This window comes from Clinocottus analis, unplaced genomic scaffold (genome assembly GCF_023055335.1).
Source record: "Clinocottus analis isolate CAN_PGR_092001 unplaced genomic scaffold, fCliAna1.0.p SCAF_25, whole genome shotgun sequence".
In the NCBI taxonomy this organism is placed as follows: Eukaryota; Metazoa; Chordata; class Actinopteri; order Perciformes; family Cottidae; genus Clinocottus; species Clinocottus analis.
Genome location: NW_027175987.1, coordinates 7,010,269 through 7,030,000, shown reverse-complemented (window position 1 = coordinate 7,030,000; position 19,732 = coordinate 7,010,269). Strand labels below are relative to the sequence as shown.

Genomic DNA, 19,732 nt, shown 5'->3' with positions numbered 1-19,732 from the left:
ACTTGTCATGTGGAATTAAACAACGGCCCGGTGCCGCTACTCCACAGAGCAAAAAGCTGTGCGCTCACACCGAGAGCCGGCTGTTTACTTCTGTTTTCCTTCTGGTCACTGAGCAGAGGAACATTTCTGGGAAGGTGGCGGTTATGCAATCGCTGGAGTGTGACACAATGACAGGAAGCTACTATTAAATACATGTCTGCAGAGCTGTCTCATGAGGCCGTTGGGCTTGTGACATTTCCCGCAATAGCCTTCCGAAAAGGAAGCACTAAGATCTCAGATTGATTGGGCCTAAATACATTGCAGCTAAATATGTCAGCTTTCAAAGCAGCATGTTCAGCCACTTGAGGGCAGTAGAACGAGCTGTAAGCACAACGATAACATATTACCTTCTAGAGTTGTTAAGCCGTGGATAATATAATTACGAAGCTATTTCAAGGCTCTCGCAGAGGCCAGTGTTTGGTTTGTCCAATCTGGGCTACTGTAGAAAGATGGCGGACTCTGTGAAGAAGCCTCTTAGTCGACATGAAGAACTTAGTCTAGGGTATTGAACTCAATGATTCATATTTTGAGGTAATTATACACTTATGGCAAACATAGTTATTAATAATGCATTTAATTTCTGCCAGGATAAATGCTACACACTGGCCCTTTAAGAGCTGAGTGTTTATTACATTAAGTAATTTGATCCAGTGTTGACACAGACGTGTTGATTTTTTTGACCTCATGAAATCCCCGACTACATACTTGTGAAAGTCCTCGATGCAGTGGATGTGGTTGGAAGCGTCCACGGTGAAGGGGATGCCATCCAAGCTGCGGTGGCACACCACGCAGGTGAAGCAGTGGGGGTGGTAGGCCTTCCCCGTGGCTCGCAGGATGCGCTCCATGATGGGCTTACTGCAGATGGTGCAGGTCTCCAGGGTGTTCTGTCGACAAAAAACACACAAACACCCACGTGATTACAAAACAAACCTGATGATAAATTTAGTGAGTCTGATGATTCATTTCCAAAGGCCCCTTTGAGCTCTTGTTTACAATTAGCACTTGTCTGCTAACAGATTCTAAACTAGCGTGAAAAATTTTGAAAAGTTTCTCTGCGTATGTTTTTTTTCTCCCAGTTTCTGTGCCCCCCCCCCCAAAGTACACTGTTGCCAGCGTCGCGCGCGGGGTGGTTCGGCTCCCATTTGTGCCCCGTGCGACGAATAAATCCACACTTAGGACCTTTAGCTCGGCTGTCCTCGAATGCCTCTGAAGCTGACAAAATCTGATTAGCGCTCCCGTCCAAACACAAACACATAGTAATTTTTCAGCCGCCCTCGCTGGCACTTCATCCACCCGTATGCAAGAGTGCGAGCAGTAAATATTTCCACTTTGTGATGACTGCAGGTTTTCTGCAGCCAAGGCAACTGGGCAAGCGGCCCACGAGGGGACGGGGGGGTGGGATGTAGCGGCCGCCCGCCTCTGACTTATCTGTGGCATTTGTTATTTCAATATTTCATAAATAACGACCGCCTCTCTAAACAGCAATGCAATTACTAGGGATGGATATATCAAGCAAGGTTGATCAATGTGCGGCCTGATGTGACCGTGTGAGGCCACATCAGGCCTGCTTCTCGCAAAGGCATTTCCTGGATCTCTGAGTCTGTGTCCCCCCCACCCCCTCTCTCTCTGTGCGCTTGGCTGGGCTAAAGAGTGCACGGTTCAGCTGCTCCAATTGGCTCCCACTGTAGTAGCGAGCTGCCTCAGTGTTTCCAAACAAAGCTCGGGGTGTGTAGCAACACTGCGCCGCGTCATCGGCTGCCTCCCAGACGTACCGCTGGGCCCCCTGCCGTTTAAAATGACACTTCTGCAACCCGCTGGGCCGAGGTGATCTCTCTCTCTCTCCCTCCCCGGTCCGGCTGTGACATTTGTAGTCCGCACGCTACTGAGCAAAGCAGGAGGGGAGGTTCAAACAGACAACAATGCAAAAATAAACATGTCTGTGCGGCGACCGACTTTCGCTCTCTCACCCTCCATCATGGGTCGGCCGGAGAGCGAGAGGGCAACAGATGAGAGCGGAGGAAAAGGTGGTTTTGGAAACATGGCCGTTTCTTCAAAGCACTTTAGGCATTATTTCATGAAAAGCAATGTGCGCAGACAAGTTCAGCATTCTTATTCGTCTCTCTTTTTTTCCCTTTTCTCTCCCCCTCCAAGACGGTAATAGAAATAAACAGTATTCCCAAGGGCAACATTTGTGTATAAACAATGTCCACATTGCAATCCTGCTCGATCCTGAAAGTGGAATGAAGCCTTTAATGAGCTCGCTGCACCGAGAGCCCTTGAGGTTTGCCTCACGCACGCACGCAGAAACAGAGAGAGGTGGAGGTAGAGAGAGAGGGAGAATATATTTGCAAACTGAGAATATGAGTAAGATGCCGGGCCCAAGGAGCACTAAACCATCCTCAACTCTTCCTCATCTGTCTGCATTCCCACTTACTTATTCTCATCTGCCCTTCACGTGGGAATACCTTGCCCTTGTTTAGCTTAACTAGAGCATATGATTTCACGGCACACAGTTCCTCCGGGCCATTGTAATGAGTACAGTGCTCAAAAGACAAAAAAAAAACAAAAAAGAAATTCTCTTTTTCTCTCCAACGGTGAGATTCTATGACCTCAATTCGTTCTTTCTGCTCAGCCTGCATTGTTGTTGTTGTTGTTGTTGTGTTTTTATTCGCTCCTGCCTCCTTTTATTTGGTGTGAGGTGACATTTAGCAGGGCCTGTTACACAAGCTGATGTCAAAACAGAGCGCACACAGGGTCTGTGTTTTGGGCTCAACCTCCACAGATGGTTTTCAGGATAATCGGTGTAAATCACTTCATGCCCTCTCTGTCACACATCCAGGTTCTCTGCACTTTGCCACTAGAGGGCTGTATATGTCTGCAGATGTCCGGGTTTTTTTTTCTGTTGCTTTCCCCCCTGACTAAATGTGATGTATTCAAGCATATGTATTATTTTTTACTCCCATCCCTCCCTCTCTCCCTCTCCCTCTCCCTCATACATTTCTCTAAGTGTTTGCCCAGAAGGCTAAACAAATGTCTAGGCAGATGAGGTGAAGTGAATTTAGGTCAGACAGCCCTCTTGCTGAACCGAAGGGGCGAGTGGAAGTGCGTTCGAGTCAATTGTGCGCCCCCCTTTTTTTTCTCCTCGTTGTGAGCCGGTAGCTTTTTGCTAAAAAGTGATATGATGAACTGCCGTTGCCCTGCGCGGTGCAACCCGGCTGTCCGCTACTTAGCAACAGGCTCCCAAACAACGTTTGACACAGCTGTCTGTTGGGATGAAGCGTGTGAGGAGACGGGGAGTGAAAGCTCTCAGTGCTTGATTTAGAAAACGTCAAGAGTGGAGGGGGTTACCTTTGCTCCTTTCTAGCGTTAAGTCAGATTGTAATTTATAACTTAATTATATTCCATGAGGATACCTTCAGACTTTAGACTGCTGGTAAACAAATATGATACTTCAGTTCTTTTGAATGCCGACTGTAAAACACTATAAGAATTAGGGCTACATCAGGATGTAGGATTCATCAGGAGATAATTTTCTCAATTAATCAATTAGTCTGATTTATGTTATCCAAATTATGTTCTGTTTCCTATACAGAGACAAGGGAAGCAGCAAATCCTTACACTTTAGCAGCTGGAAACACACAAATGTTTGGCACTTTTGTTTGAGAACGATTTACTGCTTCTCATTCATGGTGTTTAAATGTTTACTGAAGTCTGAGTACTGCAGGAAAACTATATAATATGAATCAATACTTGCAAGGGGCCAAAGATTTATCCACAATTCAACAGTCAACAGTTGGAAATATGCTGTGGCATGTTGCTCAGCTGAAGCTGTTCCCCATCTTCGCAAGAGCACCAACAGACCTATCAGTTCTCTTTTTCTACGCGGCCTCGTCGGGCTTATGGGAGGCAAGCTGGACTTCAGCGAGACTGCATGAGATTCATGAGCTGGCACGCTGGAACCCCCCTCAGAGCAGCGCCAGATTTACGGAAGACCTGAATCAGTGCGTCCACTCCAGGCTGTCACAGAACGCACTGGCCAGTGCCAGGCCGCTGTGGGAATTAACGACACCCTGCTGACGGCAGCTCGGACAACATCTAACAGCGGCTTGTTCGAAAGAAAGGCCAGATCCCTGACCCTTCTACTTCCTGAGGGAAGGTGTCCCCACTGCCTCAATAGACCTTGACAAGCAGCCTCTTTTCCTTTTATTGTTTTAAGTTAATACAATCTTCTCAGCCAACTCTTGGTCCTGAAGTGAAACACCTCAATGTCAAAATGCTCCTTAAAACACGACGACAAAAACAATAATGTTTTAAAGGTGCTCACTGACCATCAAGAAGACTCCACTTAACCACCCCGAAGGTGTCTGAAACACGAGAAATGAATTCCCTCACATGCCCTTCCCGCATGACGTCCCAGCACCTTCCAGCCACGTTAGTCCAAGATCTTTAGTGTACAGTAAAGTGTCCAGGAGTCTGGGTCTCCTAAAGTACCTTTGGAAAGTGCTTTCACCAGGAAGCAGCAGAGTTACCTCACTCACAGCTGACTTGGCACCAGCTTCAGCTCATGCATATTTAAAAAGCTGATTTGGCAAGACTGCCCCGCATGTCAGTGTTTACAGACACTGATGCCGCTGTGTGAATACTAATTGCGGACTCCGTTTCTTCTGTCACAGTAATATTTGTGAAAGTCATAAATAAACATAGTACACTTACGAGCAATTAGGATTTATATTGGGAGTTCCATAAAGCCAGTAGGAATTTTTTTTTTATTGTGTCCGAGGATAAAGGGAAGAAAAAAACAACTTGTTTTCCACATACTAGGGCCCGCAGATAATGCCAGAAATCGGCATTGATTGCGACCTCATTTAATTTTGCTAAATTTGCAAAGGGATTGTGGCATCGCCCTCCCCTGATCTGTGGTCTACTCAGGCCGCGGAGGTGGAGAGGTCTGTGTGTGTTTCTATCACCTAGCTGGTTGAGCTACCTCCTGCCACTAGCCCTCTCCTGCGGTCCAACTCCACCGAGAATTTAAATTCACATAACAGTAATTGCTTTCCAGTGACCGTCTCTCGCTTGCATCCTGCTTATCCGTCTGTGTGGCGTGTCAGCATGGAGTGATGTGCGAACATGACCCGACTCCTTTGCGAAACCCTGTCTTTTATGAGCGCATCATGTGAATCGCCCACATCTGCTGCCTGGACGACCGATGTGTGTGTGTGTGTGTGTGTGTGTGTGTGTGTGTGTGTGTGTGTGTGTGTGTGTGTGTGTGTGTGAGTGAGCATGTCTTGTGACGGGGAAAGTGATTCCCCTAATGGTATTTTTTGGTAACTCCACAGGACCGCCAACCTTCAAAACCGTTGGCTGCATGTATCTGCAGACAGAGCGTTTGTGACACTCATCTGTGTGCACGACAATCAGTCGGAGACGAGCGCGCCGAGGTGTCTCCGACCTGGATCGGCCCCGCTTCCTCTGAGTGCAGCTTAGCGTGGGGCTCCCGTCTCCTCTGTGTAACAAACTCACACCAAGTTAAGGATGTCCGTCCATCCATCCTGATTTGTTGTTATGTTGTTTTTTTCATGACATCTGTCTGGATGCTTTATGAGCAGCCTCAGGCCCGAGGATCCTTTTCGCTGGCGGCTGCTGAGCAGGTTTTTACCTTCATCCGGTTTCCACAAAGTCACAAAAACGGCACGTGTCAAAGGAGATTCAAATATTTATCCATCCTGTCACGCTCAGCTGTGTGGCTTTATCGTTCGTGCGCGTTACTTATTTCAGCTAAGTGCTAACATGGAGCCAGAGCCAACATGAAGGGACAGGGCTGGGTGTCGTGCCTCGCTCAGGCCTTTTCTCTGAAGAATAAAAGGTGGCAGCGTGGGCCGCACAATCTCTCACTCTCTCTCCCCCTCCCCAGCTCGGCTAAAGTGGCCGGCCTGCTCGTCTGCCTCTCTGCCTTAATTTCAGCTCCGCAGCAGAATGTGACCCCTCTGGACTTTGGGCAATGTCTCCTGCTCTGGTTACAGAGAGAAACTGACAAAGAACCCTGGCAGTAGTTCTCTCATGCCATAAATGGGAGTGACATTGTGGTGGGTCAGCACTGGGTCACAGATATATATTTTTTGGGGGGGTGGAGGGGGTTGCGTTCAGACAAAAAACATGAGGGGTGGGCTGAAGAGCGACCCAGTGTTTGGAATAGCTCCCTCCTCTTCTTGTCCAAACAGCGTACTCTATTAACAAACACTCATGCTTTTCAGTCACTTGCTTGTAACGGATAGGACAGCCACACTTTGTGTAGCGCGGATCAGTAATAAGAAATAATGACCTGCTTGAGTTCAGTGGGCTCACACCCACTGTACAGCGGAATCTCACACACACACACACACACACACACACACACACACACACACACACACACACACACACACACACACACACACACACGCGCACGTCTTGGCAAGTCTGGAGACGCGCTAAGATGTGAAACCCTATTCATGCAAGTGCTATCTAATTGGCTCCCTCCTTTGAGGAATTAGACCGAGTTAATCACGTCTGAATATACAGAACTCAATTAGAACTCCGCGAGCTAATGCAGACAGCCATGAATATTTGATGACGCAGTCAGCAGAAAAGCTGAGGCCGCTCCGCGTTGGTGCCTCAGACGTTGAGTTTAAAAAAACAAAGCTGCAGCACTGACAAGCAAATGGGGGCCTGAATCTGGTTACCTGGGTATCCATCACATGGAAGTCACAGGTGTGTGGTCAGCCGCGTTACCGTCAGGGAAGCAGCAATGATAACTTTGTTTCCCTGTGCTGTGCGGTTGACATTGGCCGGCCCGGCTGTGAGGGGAGGGATACGACTATGATGGAACGCATCGTATCGTGTCAGCCCTCCCTCAATGACGGCGGGAGCCTCGGGGGGAGTTATTGGGGATTTCCCATTGTTTGGTGGGAGAGGAGTCCGCAATGATTCCATGTGGAGGACATCCGTTACCAGCAGCCCCGATACAGCTGGCGCCAACACCGGTCGCTTCCGGGTGCCGTGCCACCCTCGGAAACTTCCCTTTGCAATCGAGATTGAATGAGTATGGTGCGTTTGAACTCACTTCAATTCAGTAAACACAACCAAGCACTGGCTCCCCATCTTTCTTCTTCTTTTTGGTCAGATTTACATTTTAAGTACCACAACAAACGAGAGTTACAGCTTTGCGGTTGTTTGTTTACATCGATTACGACTATCCAAAATGTTTGTTTTAAAAAATTGATCTAATTAGGATGTGAATGCTTGAATTATGGCCTAAAAGGTGTTTTGTGAAGGATGACCTTTGAGCACTAAATTCTTATCAGTTTATTCGTCATTCTGCCTAGAGGGGAAGAAGCTGGATCTTTAAACCATTTCACCACTACATTCAGCTAATGATTCCATCTGTTTATCCATCTCTTTCACCTGTCTAGTTTATTTGATATGAACATCACAGTAGAATACTACAATATATATATATATATATATATATATATATATATATACATACATACATACATACATACATACATACATACATACATACATACATACATACATACATACATATATATATATATATATATATATATATATATATATTAGGGCTGGGCAAAGTTGATAAAAATTAACGGACTAATTGCATGATTTTTCTGCGATTAATCGCATTATGCGTCAAATTCCAAAATTAAGTAAAAACTAGTGTATTTCATGCTTTTATTTTAAAGTAATGTTATCAGAACAATATAACAGGCACTCTGGAGCAACAGCAAGTTAACATACATACATATATAGTTTAAAAATCTGTTCTTTTTTTTCTAAACAGGTACTGTTTAGTAGTAAGGGTCCATGTGAGGGACAAACAACTCATTATGTCCATGTTCAGTCTGTTGCTTACCTTAAAGATGTATGTTAAAGACCAGCAATTAATTACTTTATACAAAAGCAATAAGTGTTTTTCATATTTTCAGTTCAGTTCAGTTTTTCTTCCTCAGTGAGAAAAGTCCAGGCTGTGTTGTCTTGAACAAGTGCACTGAACATCTTGTGATGTGAGGAAAGTTCTCCTCTTTGAGAGAAGACTAAAGATCCAGAAGTGATCCTGACTGAAAGTGCTTTGCCATAGTGGATCAGACCGCGGGGTCAGGAGCTTTGCGCATGCGTGATTAACTTTCAGTCTGGACGCAGGGTTATAACTGTGATTTTGTTTAAGTTTCAGAGAAGGCTTAGAAGGCCCGCCACTATATCTATCTATCTATCTATCTATCTATCTATCTATCTATCTATATATATATATATATATATATATATATATATATATATATATATATATATATATACATACACACCCACACGTTAGAAGAAACACTTCTTCAAGAGACTTGAACTACTCCACAATAGTTCCACATACAGCTCCATGCTGGCAAGTGCTGAATTCCTCTGCAGGAAATACATTTTTTAAAAGCAGTGTCCTTCATTCATAGTGACGAAACCCCCCCTCCCCCTCCCAGATAATCCGTTCAATGCTACAGAGAACAAAGCAGGTATCAGGAAGCCCAACGTCACCTCTTTCATCTTGTCTCAATACACTGGAGAAGTGCCCAGGATTTTTTCCTGCACAGACTGACAGTTCAAGTTTACCCAAATAATGGAAATCAATTAAATCTTTGGAAGCAAAGTGGAATTACTGTTTTCGAGTCCCTGAGACTCACTTCTTTTTGGCTGGGAACAGTCCCACCATCAAAGCCGATCGTATAAGAGAGAGGGAGGTGCCAAGTCTCTGAAGGGAGGTGTAGTCTGTTTATCTGGAATACACTGGAAAACTATTGCACCAAAAATGTATCAAACATTGGAGCCTCACACTACAAAAGTCACACAGTTCCTACCTTGATTTTTGCATTTAGCATACTATTGCTTGGATTACTTCAGATTGTATCCCCATTTGTATCAAACGTGTGATTGGGGCTGATGCAGACGTCTGTATTTTCTTCTCTTCAACACTTAAAAACAAAAATAAATAAAAATATTGTGGTCATGGGAAGAAATCAATAAAAACAAAAAAAGTATGCTTTTAACAAAAGCATATTTCATACTCTATACCAGTGGCTATCAAGTCGTCTGGCTCCGGGACCTACCATCACCCTTAATGACAAGTCGCGACCCAAATCGAGGAACATTCTCAAAATCTCTAATGTATTTAATGAAAAGATGGTGCAGTTTGAACCTGAGATGGTATGGAGACAGTAGTGTTACATGCTGGGTGTGTGATTGTGTGTGTAGGGGTGTTGAAGGTGCGTAATAACTCCTTTAAAAGGATCGAGACGCACAGAAAGAATGCAAAAAAAAAAGAAACCAAAAAAAACAAGGCCGGTTTTATTTAAAAAAATGACCGGATACATCCGTCGGTGCGTCTGAGCCTCTTACTTTTGACACATGTCAGAGGCTACGTGAGAACATTACCCCAAAAATGAAACTTAAATGTACGTTTCAAGTCTAGTGATGGAGGTGGGCCGGCCCCAACCCTGTGGGCCGGTATCACCCTGGTTTGACCCAACTTGGAACAAACTGTTGAAAACATGGAGGGACGATCCGGCAAAAAAAACGACACTGCGCTACATAAAAGTCCTTTCAAAATAAAATCACAGGATTTCAAAAAAAATTTAATTTTTTTTTTTCCAATCAAAGGCCATTAAAAACAGACTACTGGGTTGCGACCCACCAGTTGAGAACGACTGCTTTATACAATGGGCTTGTTTGTGAAGTCCCACAGAAAATGGGCTTTCTTCAACAGGGTCCTTACTTCACATTAAGAGTTTGTGCTGGAAAAAGTGAAAAAAGCAGCAGCCCGACAGTTGAGCCACAAAAGAAAGAAAGAAAAGGCAACATGAATGGAGCGAGCGGGCGAGGCTGACATGGCCACTTTCCAGGACAGACCAAACAGACACGGTGGGTTAAAAGCTCCTCAGTCAATCATGAAAGTTTCCTGGTGACTGGCAGGTCGGGGGCCGCCACGTGCTCTTCACAATGGCCCTAGATGGAAAATCTGACGGGGGAGGGCAGCCAATGAGACCAAAGCCCATTTATTTTAAATAACAGAGTCAAAGTACAACACCAGATAATGAACATAATTACATTCAAGCGACTCGGCGTCCGTGACCTTGGTGGTCTCTGAAATTTTGTCAAAAGAGGCAGAAATAGATTACGTTTTTTCTATTATTTTTTTGTGTGCGGGCAAATCCATATCTCTTTTATTACTGCTCCTTCAATAGGAAGCTTCGCTCCTATTGACGCGTGACCTTGCGTTACTTACATCAGTCTCATTACAGTACACTTACACTGGCTGCACTCTGGATGATCTATATTCATGGGAAGCAGTAGTATAAACAGTAAAGTGGGGATGTGACTGCCTCTAACAGGAAGCCTTTTTTCTCTATTCTATGGTGTCAGTTTTGACGGAATGGATCTGTTTACCTGCATAAAAACCTGAAGCAAAGGGCGGCTGAGCAACCGTTTTAAAGTCAAAGAACTCTGGCGAAAACCTGGCTGGAGGAATGCTGCAGAAATTTCCGAGGTGGAGGACATCGAAAGGACTGAAGAACAGTAGTTGTGGCATCCTGTGGAAGCAATTAACCTTGGTGACACTGAATCCCACTAGAGAACTTCTTCAAAGAGCAGCTGAGCAGGCAGACACAGGGAGAGTCCTTGTTACTTTCAGCTCTGCTAACTAATACACTCTCCTGCTTAAAAGAAGGCTTGCGCAAGTGAAATGACACATTAAATTACTAAACGTATAATTTTAAATAGACGTGATAACATTTCGGGTCGAATTCTTCAGACGGTATAATGACTGCCGGGACGTAATGGCTTCATTTGCTTTGAGAGGTCCATAAATGCGGCCGGAGTTGCTTTTAGTTTGGTGAATGCAAGAAGGAACGTTAAGCGCCATCGCCCTTTCAGTCCTGGTGTTTTTGGCAATGCCGGCGGTTACCAACATTAGGAGCAACAAGTTGGGATGTGAGCAGCTCCTTGGTCAGAAACACAAGAGGAGCAACAGGCAAACAAGCACTTGCTGTTTTAATCAAGAAGTCAGTCAATACTAATTGCGACCGCATTCAGATTTCAGGCGCCAGCTGCTCTTCATCAGCTCCATGTGGCGGCGGCTACTTCCTGTTCTTTACTCTGCAATACAAACCGATGCGCTCTCAAACAACATGGGGAGAGAATTATTTGGTTTTGATGAACGATAGACATGAGTGCTAACCTTCCGTTATCAGCACATTTCCTGTGAGCCTTTCACAATAAAAGCCTGTTTGTTATTCGCCACAGCCATGCTCTTAATTTAAGGAGAAGCAAAAGAAAGAGTTGGTGCAGCATTAGCAGTAAGTTCAAAACAGCTCTGTTATTGTGCTATTGTGCAGAGTGAACAATCAGTGAGCCTGAGGAGAATGTGAAACCCTGTGGCGGCCTCCGCCACTGAAAGTGTAGAGAGGTTTGTATAGAATGTCAATATATTGAATGAAAAGGTACTGGAAAAAAAAACGCAGATCATAAACAGTATTGAAAAATTCTAACTTGTGTTTCCGTCATTCCAACCACAGAGCACTACACTCGCCGCATACCTGGACCTGAATGCACAACACGGCCTGCCAAATTGCAGCACTTTTCCTCATGAGTGGAGCACTCTTCTTAAATGTATTACGCCTCATATCTCTGCTCTCAGCGAACTCTGACTGAGGCTGTGTTCTTTAAGAATGTAAAGGAGGAGAAGAAAAAGAAGATTTCTGCAACTTTCTGCTGTGCATTTAAGATCAAAATCTGTGGCTGTCTATGGAGGTTCAGGGAGAACTCAGGTTTTGGGTTGACGCATGAAATGTTCTAAATGTCTCATCAGTGGATCCCCATTTACAAGGGTGATTACACGCTACCATGGCTGTTGTGGTTAAATACTTTTGTTACATCGTCCCGCCCCACTGGGTTACCCTCCTGTCTGTAAATTACCAGATGACTCGTAATTCATTTGTTACAGTTTGCAGATGAAAATAAAATAAAAAAGTCAGGAGCAATGCTTTGAATCCGCTGGGAAATAAAAAAAAGTCTCACGTGAGAGCTTTCTTGGAAAACACTTAACAGCACTAAAAGTCAAAGCTTGCGTCTCTCAGTAACAGTGACGGACGGCTCGCTGGGAGGTGTTTGCATGTGCATTCATACTTTGAGTCTCATGTGTGCAAACAAGGAAGGGGGAAGCTGCGTGGACACCTTAGGCATCTGACAATGGGAGGAAATAAGAATAAAACAAATCCCAATGGCGACACATTAATACGATTACGGAGCACTCCATGCAAAAAACGAGACATTAATCAGACGTACGTGGAGTTCATCACTGCAAATTCAAACGGCCAGCGATAAGGCCTCTGCCAAACACAAAGGCTGATCACTGGCCCGCTGGTCGTGTGGTGGCAGTGTGACAAAGGCCGCTGACACATTGAGAGATAGCAGGGCTGTAAAATCAGGAAGCACGCAGGTGACGATGACAGACGAGCTGCTGCACATTACTAAAAAGGAATTAGCAACATCTCGACAAAGAGTTTGAACGAGTCAAATCAGCCGGCGGAGGAGGTGGATCTTGCAAAACACAAACGGCAGTATTGTTCCCATGGGATATGTAAAGTCTGAGCCCAGATAAGACTGCTGATCGCCTACTCTGATACATGGCAGGACACTTTTTGGGATAGCAATCAGCGTCGCGTGTGCACATGTATTCTGGCAATTCCTGGCAATGGGGATTAATAGATGTTTTGGATACTGTTATACAGATTCAGAGCACAGTGGTCACCTGTTGTACCGGCAGGATATTCTACAGTGTGATACCAGAGGGCTGTGGACACATACGTTTTCTATAAGATCAAAATATACAGTGTAAAATGACTTTATACTGTACTCATTACTGTTTATTTAATTATCTATTATGTAGTGAAAATAAACTAGTTAAATTTTGTTTGGATTTATTCTGTATCATATGTATTTTTTTATTCTCAATGTGTACGCATAAAACACTGAATTAGTCAAAAAAACAACCCAAATTTCAAGCATCCTCTACATAGAATCTGAATTTAAAGTGCCACAATTTTACAAACCAGGTTCAGTTGGAAGATGGAGAACCGGGTTAATGGGGGTTTAAAATGCGGCTCGTATAATGTTAGAGGTTGAGAACAGGACGACAATCTGCAGTCAAAAAAAAAGAAGAAAAACAAAAAAAGAATTCACAGTGTCTCGCTGCTGAAAGAGATTCCTCGACTCACTCGGAGGCTAACTTGAAGTTTCCCTCTTTCTCTCTGGGATGTGACATTTCTCTACAGAGACCCAACTCTCACGTTCACTCTCTAATCGTACGGAGGCATATGACCCTGAGGATGGGAATAAAAGAAGAAGAAATTACTTTCATTAAGAAATTCAGATTTCCCCCATCCTTTTGATCTTGTGCCAGAAGAACATTTATGCTGATGAAATGCATAAATAAAGTTCTTAAATTATCCCGCTCCTCTAGCGTGTATCAAGAGTTGGAGAACTTCCAGACGAGACAACCACAATCTCAGTGAGTGCCTCTGAAAAGGGGATGATTTAAGAGATGGCCTGCCACTGGTTTTGCTTTACTGGTAAAGTGCACATTGAGCCGTTTCCTGCAAGTGATGTGCAGGGAAATATTACGGATGTGTCAGAGGAATCAACGATGTGTTTGAGTCAATTTCTTTGGGGCAGATACTCATTGTTGCAATGTGTTTACTAAAAAGCAACTCAGTTATTTTTAAGCCACGCTCCATGCCTCATCCATCAAAATCAAAGCAAACCACTACCTTATCACATTGTTACATAAACCAATGCAGCAGAACCATAGAGGATGGATTTTTCCTGCCACGTGTTCTCCTTCCTCCTCAAAAACCTGGCGCCGTCATTACCCACAATGCAACTCAGCCCACCTGGAGCTGCTGTCCACACCCCGGCATTGACTCAAGTGACATCACTTGAGTCAGTCTTTAGGTGACTGTCGCGGTGAAGCAATTTCCCCAGCGGTGGTAAAGCTCAACCGCTCAATATGTTGTATTAATGCAATTTTCCAGATTTTAGGGCAATATAAATATGTTCCATGCTAATTTGTTCAACTCTCGGCAACCCCAAAACTAAAATGACCAGAAGTGTCAAAGTTTGCATTCCCATAACCAAAAACTTTAAACGTAAAAAAAACGGGAACATAGCTGATGGAGGTGATCCTTCAATTATTATATTTTCCAAACAGCCTATCCTCAGCCTCATTCAAGTTTGAAAAACAACTGAAGCCAATAATTTAAATCACATATTTCTTCATGAAAACCGGAGTGAAAGTTACAGTAAAGGCCAATTTACAGTAAAAGCATTCCATATTGTTCCATTGTAAACGGCTGATTGCATTGCACAGCTACTTCCCGTCGAAGCTTCCAGGAATGACCTTCAAACTCAGCCATGATCTTGCTGACAATAAGAAACCTCCACCCCATCACGTCCTAGCATTGACAAAACTGAGTGAATTTCTAAAGAAACCGAATGAGGGAAACAACTTCTGCAAAACAATTTCCTTGCAGTTTTGTAGGATATTGCGTCTGTCCTGACAATGTTGTGTAAGGAAATACTTTCACATGCGTTGCTCAACAAATAGCGTGTTAGACTCTAACAGGATATTAACACTGAGTTAATATAATTCAAACCATATCTGACTGCTCATCAGCTGTAACTCCAGATAGTTATGCATCAGCTCACTTAATGTTATTCATCTAATTCACCAGGAAGAGCTGTCTGGAAATCCTCTGTTATAAAATACCGTGAACATCATTGTTCAGGGGGAACAGGTGAATCCTCTTTTAGGTTGTTCTGGGCTAGAAAACGTGACTTAGTGGGCAGCCAAGACAACTTTGACGCCATGTTGCTTCATCTCATAGCTGCTATTAACATTTGTCGATAATGTCACCATCAACAAAAGCAACAATTGTTTAAATTGCAAAAATGATTGGTCACTTGAGGGCAGCATACAAGCTGTAAACACCACACTGACATATTATCACCCTGTAAGGTTGATATGGCTAAAGTGTTGGCAAAGAAATTGCCTATAAATCCAGCATACACAGAGCAACATTCCTTAAGAGTCATGTTCAAGTACAGTATTCACTTCATTACCTTCAGTGAAAGAGATCTAGCCCTGCAGCTGCTCAATAATGCAAATTGCATTGTGATTGGTGAAGACGTCATCATGACTTATTTAGGACTTAAAGTTAAGGACTTTGGACTTGAGTGCAAAGACTTGAGACTTACTTGTGACTTACATAACAGAGACGTGGTCCCGTCTCTGCTGTGAACACATTCAATGAACTTACGTTCTGATATCAAACACAAGACATTGAACGAGACGAATCCTGTGCGTGACATTATTTCCAGCATCTTCTCATGTCTACGTACTTCAACCGTATCTGAATTGCGTAACTCCAAGAAATCCCTTTCAGGGGAAGATGAAAAACAGTTTCACTGGGTGACCGAAAACAAAACAAAGTGAAATAAAAAGAAAAAGAGGAAATAAAGTTGTGTGTGGTGAGAGGTGGAAGCACGCCGGGCTTTGATGAAATGAAATGTGGTTGCCTGGAGTAAAAATATCTATGAACATTCAAGGCACAGGGTGACCAATGTGCCCTCCCCTGGTATCATAATGTCTACACTTGAAACATGGACCCAAAAGCAACCAGAGTGAGCCAAAAACTTGATGGTGAGGCAGAGACAAGAAAAGAAGAAGTGACTTACAATATAGCAAGGCTCACAGTACGCCTTCTTCTCCACTGCGTAGAAAGGCTTGCCGCGCAGCTTGGTGCTGCAGGTCATGCAGACGAAGCAGTCGACATGGAAGACTTGGTCCATGGCGGTGCAGCCGGTGCCTTCACCCACCACGTTCTCTCCGCAGCTGGCACAGCGCCCTGGGGAGAGGAAAGAGGCGGGAAGGCTGAGAACAGATTCAGTGTGAATCATACAGATATTCCGAGGTCAGATAACATTCATTGGTGCATCGTTGTGATCCGCTCACTGAAAATACCATCCAGATCCAACAAATGATCCGGTTGTGCGCACTGTAAAGTGGGACTCTCTTTCCAGACACTGGCGATTGCTATGATCATAATAAATGGCTTAATGGGAAGCTTCCAACACCTGGGTCAAAAGACAGAGGCTTTGCCAAGAGATTTACTGTATGATTCTTAACACCATGTTAAAATAACCACTTATCTATTATCCTGAAGATGTATCATGATACAAAGTGATGTGTCAAACAGAGCGACAACTAATAATAATTTCCATGGTCATTCACAAAGTTGCATACAAGGAGGAGCTGATTTATGTGCCCCCTTGTTCCAGGAATAAAAGTCCCACTCGTTTCTCCAGAGACGATGTGAGGTGACTCACAGAGAAAACGTTCATGTTTGACTAATCAGTGATAAGAATCCCAATCACAACTGTTTAATGCCAAGTACGTTACACATACAACTAATGTTTCTCTGAATTGTGCATAACAATAAGTGCACAGTGCAACAGTAGGAGACACGATATGAAAATATTAAAACGTACAACATAATATGGTAAACAAACAAACAGTAAGTTAAAACAAGTATACTATTAAAGTGTCAATTGAATATTAATAGATAAAATATGTGCAAGAGTGTGTAACTGTAAGAATGAGGATAAAGTCTTTGAGTCTTTGTTGATGAACCAGCTGTTGTGGTGTGAGGTCTTGGTCCTGATGGACCGCAGCCTCCTGCCTGAAGGAAGGGACTTGACAAGATCGTTTCCAGGGTGAGAGGTGTCGCCTACAATCTTTCTTGCCTGCTTCAGGGTCCTGGAGGTGAACAAGTCACAGAGGGAAGGCAGATTGCAACTGAGCACCGTCTCAGCAGAGCGAATGGTACGCTGCAGCCACCTCCATGGACCAGAGAAGATCACAGCGTACCAGACACTGATGGAGGAGCAGAAGATGGACTTAACAATGGACGTGTAGAAGTGCACCATCGTGGTTTTTGGCAGGTTAAGCTTCTTCAGTTGCCTCAGGAAGAACATCCTTGGCTGAGCCTTCTTGCTGATGGAGCTGATGTTCGGCTAACATTTGAGGTCCTGGGTTATGGTGGAGGCCAGGAAGCGGAGGGACTCGACAGCGTTGACGGGGGAGTCATACAGGGTGATAAGAGCGAGTACCTGTTTTTGCACTGAATATCTTTTCAAGATAAGAATAATAAAGTGCAACATGTGCAAAACAAAACAAAATGAGTGCAGATATGTGTGAGCCATCAAATTGTATAAGTATTAGTGGCTGCAATGAGCCTGCTTTTCACTACAAATCTTTTTTAAATGGGGTTGCTAGATTCATACGACCACTCTCAATTCGTGCTCAATGTTGAGCTTAGATCAGTATTTTGGTTCAAGAGACAACAGCATAAAATAGCAAGAATCGGTGAGTCGTCAAGAAACTAGGCCGTTGCGTTTGTGCGGGCGTAACCTGTTAACGGCGTAACGTAAACATTTCCACGAAATTAGAGGCATTTTCGCAATGTATTTATTAACGACTGTATACGTCTGTGTCCTTTGGTAATATATGAACTTCTCAATAAAGGTCTTGAAATAAAGACGTTCTGTTTTTCCACTGTAATATCATTTCACCCCACTAGAGGGTACGCCCCACAGTTTGAGAACCACTGGTGTGCAGGGATAAGAGCAGAGGGGAGAGAACGCAACCTTGGGGGGAACCGGTGCTCATGCTCCGAGATGCTGAGTTTTCCCAATTTAATAGGGTAACAACCTGTGTGCATAAAAACAAGAGAAGTCAACTATGACTGTCGAGGTGTGTATTGGTCAGAAACTATCCTAATTTGGCACGGGTAACTACAAATAATAAACCAAGGTTTAGTTTTGCTTCAAGTGGAAAATCTAATGTTTGGAATGTGCAGCAGCTCTGATTCGCACGTCTGACTGGCCTCTTCTCCATTTAGCTGAGGCTCATGGATATTGTAGTATTTTGAACCATTAGGTCATGTCAAAGTGACGCGATTGCCAAACACCTATGTGATTAAAACTGGTGGCCATAAATTAAATAAATAATTATAAGCCAGTTTGCAAGTCTTATTTTTTCATTGAAATGATGGTGGATGTGGAAAGTTTGTAGAAACTGCTGATCACAAGTTCTGAAAGCTCTATTCGGCATTCCCTCTGATCAACGGTTGAAAACACAAATTAATTAAATTCCCAATTAAATAATAAGATAGAGATAGTTCATGTTGAGCATTTAAGAAGAGAGTTAGGGCCTAATTGAATATCAACACAGTTGTGGATGAACGTCCTGCTGACGAATCATTTCTATGAGTTAAGACATTTCAGTGACCTGCCACCATTCACTACCCTTCAATTCCGTCTGACAGGCAGTTCAGCTCACTGGGAGTTGTTCAACCACAGGATCCACAAGCCGGTTCTGCCGCCCGTGCATTCACGCACAATACCTTGCTCCGGAAACGTGGCGCCATCCCTTTAAACGAAGTCAGAAGTGCCTAATCTTCATTTCTATTTCAAACGCCGGATAAGGAAGGATTAAATACTATAATTATGCCACATTAAAGAGACCAAACCCATCGCCAAAGTGTGACACGGGCTACATCTATTTCAACAAAATCGGGCCTTGAAGTGATAAAAAAGAAAACTTTAGAAAAACAACCAAGTCTTTGTAAGAAAAGGGGGCACAAGTGAACTGATATTATTGCGCCATAAAGAGCCCGATTGCATATTGCGGGACATGGCATTTGGATATCTTTAATTGAGTCGGAGATATCTTTAATTGAGTTTAAGATGTCCTCGACTCAATGCAAGTTATCTTCAACCCAATTAATAACACTGTCAAATTAATTACTGGTATCTTACAATAATAGGGTTTAAAAAGATATCTGAGAATGTTTTATTTTTTAACACATCTGAGGACCGATGCAATCTCTCAGAGGAAGCACGATACAGTATATTTAATTAATTCAAGTTCCGTTGTATGGGATGGGAGGGGGGAGGGGGGGCCTTCATCTAACGGCTGATTCGGAGTGATGATTGACACTCTGTATGTTCTGAACGGAGCAGTTCAAGCGTGTCACAGACAGAGGCGAGACACTAACCGGGGGGGAAGATAGAGTATCTGATGCTCGCATTTTACACAGTTCACACTCGCTGTTTTTCATATCGAGAAATTCAAACGGGGCGTCAAGCGGAAATCTGTCTCAGGTATCAGAAAGCAACTTTTGTAAGTCGTGTGTTGTTGAGATCAAATATCTGCTCGACTGCGAGGCCCGCTAATGGTGTTCGTAATCTCAGATAACTCATTATCTTGCCTCGGTGGAGAGAAGTTGCTCATGGCGGTTGCAACTTTCCCAGCAAGATTTCGGAAGAAATCCTCGTTGAAACGCTGTCATTTGTGCCGCTTATTGACTGGGGACACGTTAGGGAAACAAAAGGGCTGACGGATTGCCGTTGAAGACGTTTAGCTGTTAACATTCTGAATCCTTATAACAGCAGCATTTTTTTGCACGTTAATTCGTCGACTGCTGTCATCTGCAACTTGCAGCGAAAGACAGGGTTATTTTTTTTATACACCCCGCTA

The 19,732-nt window shown here is 43.8% G+C and overlaps 1 protein-coding gene across 2 annotated transcripts in view; it reads right to left on the bottom strand.

The window, feature by feature from the left end:
- Window positions 1–19,732, bottom strand: part of lpp (LIM domain containing preferred translocation partner in lipoma) — a 144,615-nt gene that overhangs the window by 8,437 nt on the left and 116,446 nt on the right. For both annotated transcript variants that reach the window (XM_068591496.1, XM_068591495.1), the window contains exons 9-10: window positions 15,868–16,037; window positions 745–923 (exon numbers count right to left, since the gene is read on the bottom strand). In XM_068591496.1, the coding sequence (XP_068447597.1) occupies window positions 745–923; window positions 15,868–16,037 (349 nt within the window). The remainder of the gene's footprint in view (window positions 1–744; window positions 924–15,867; window positions 16,038–19,732) is intronic.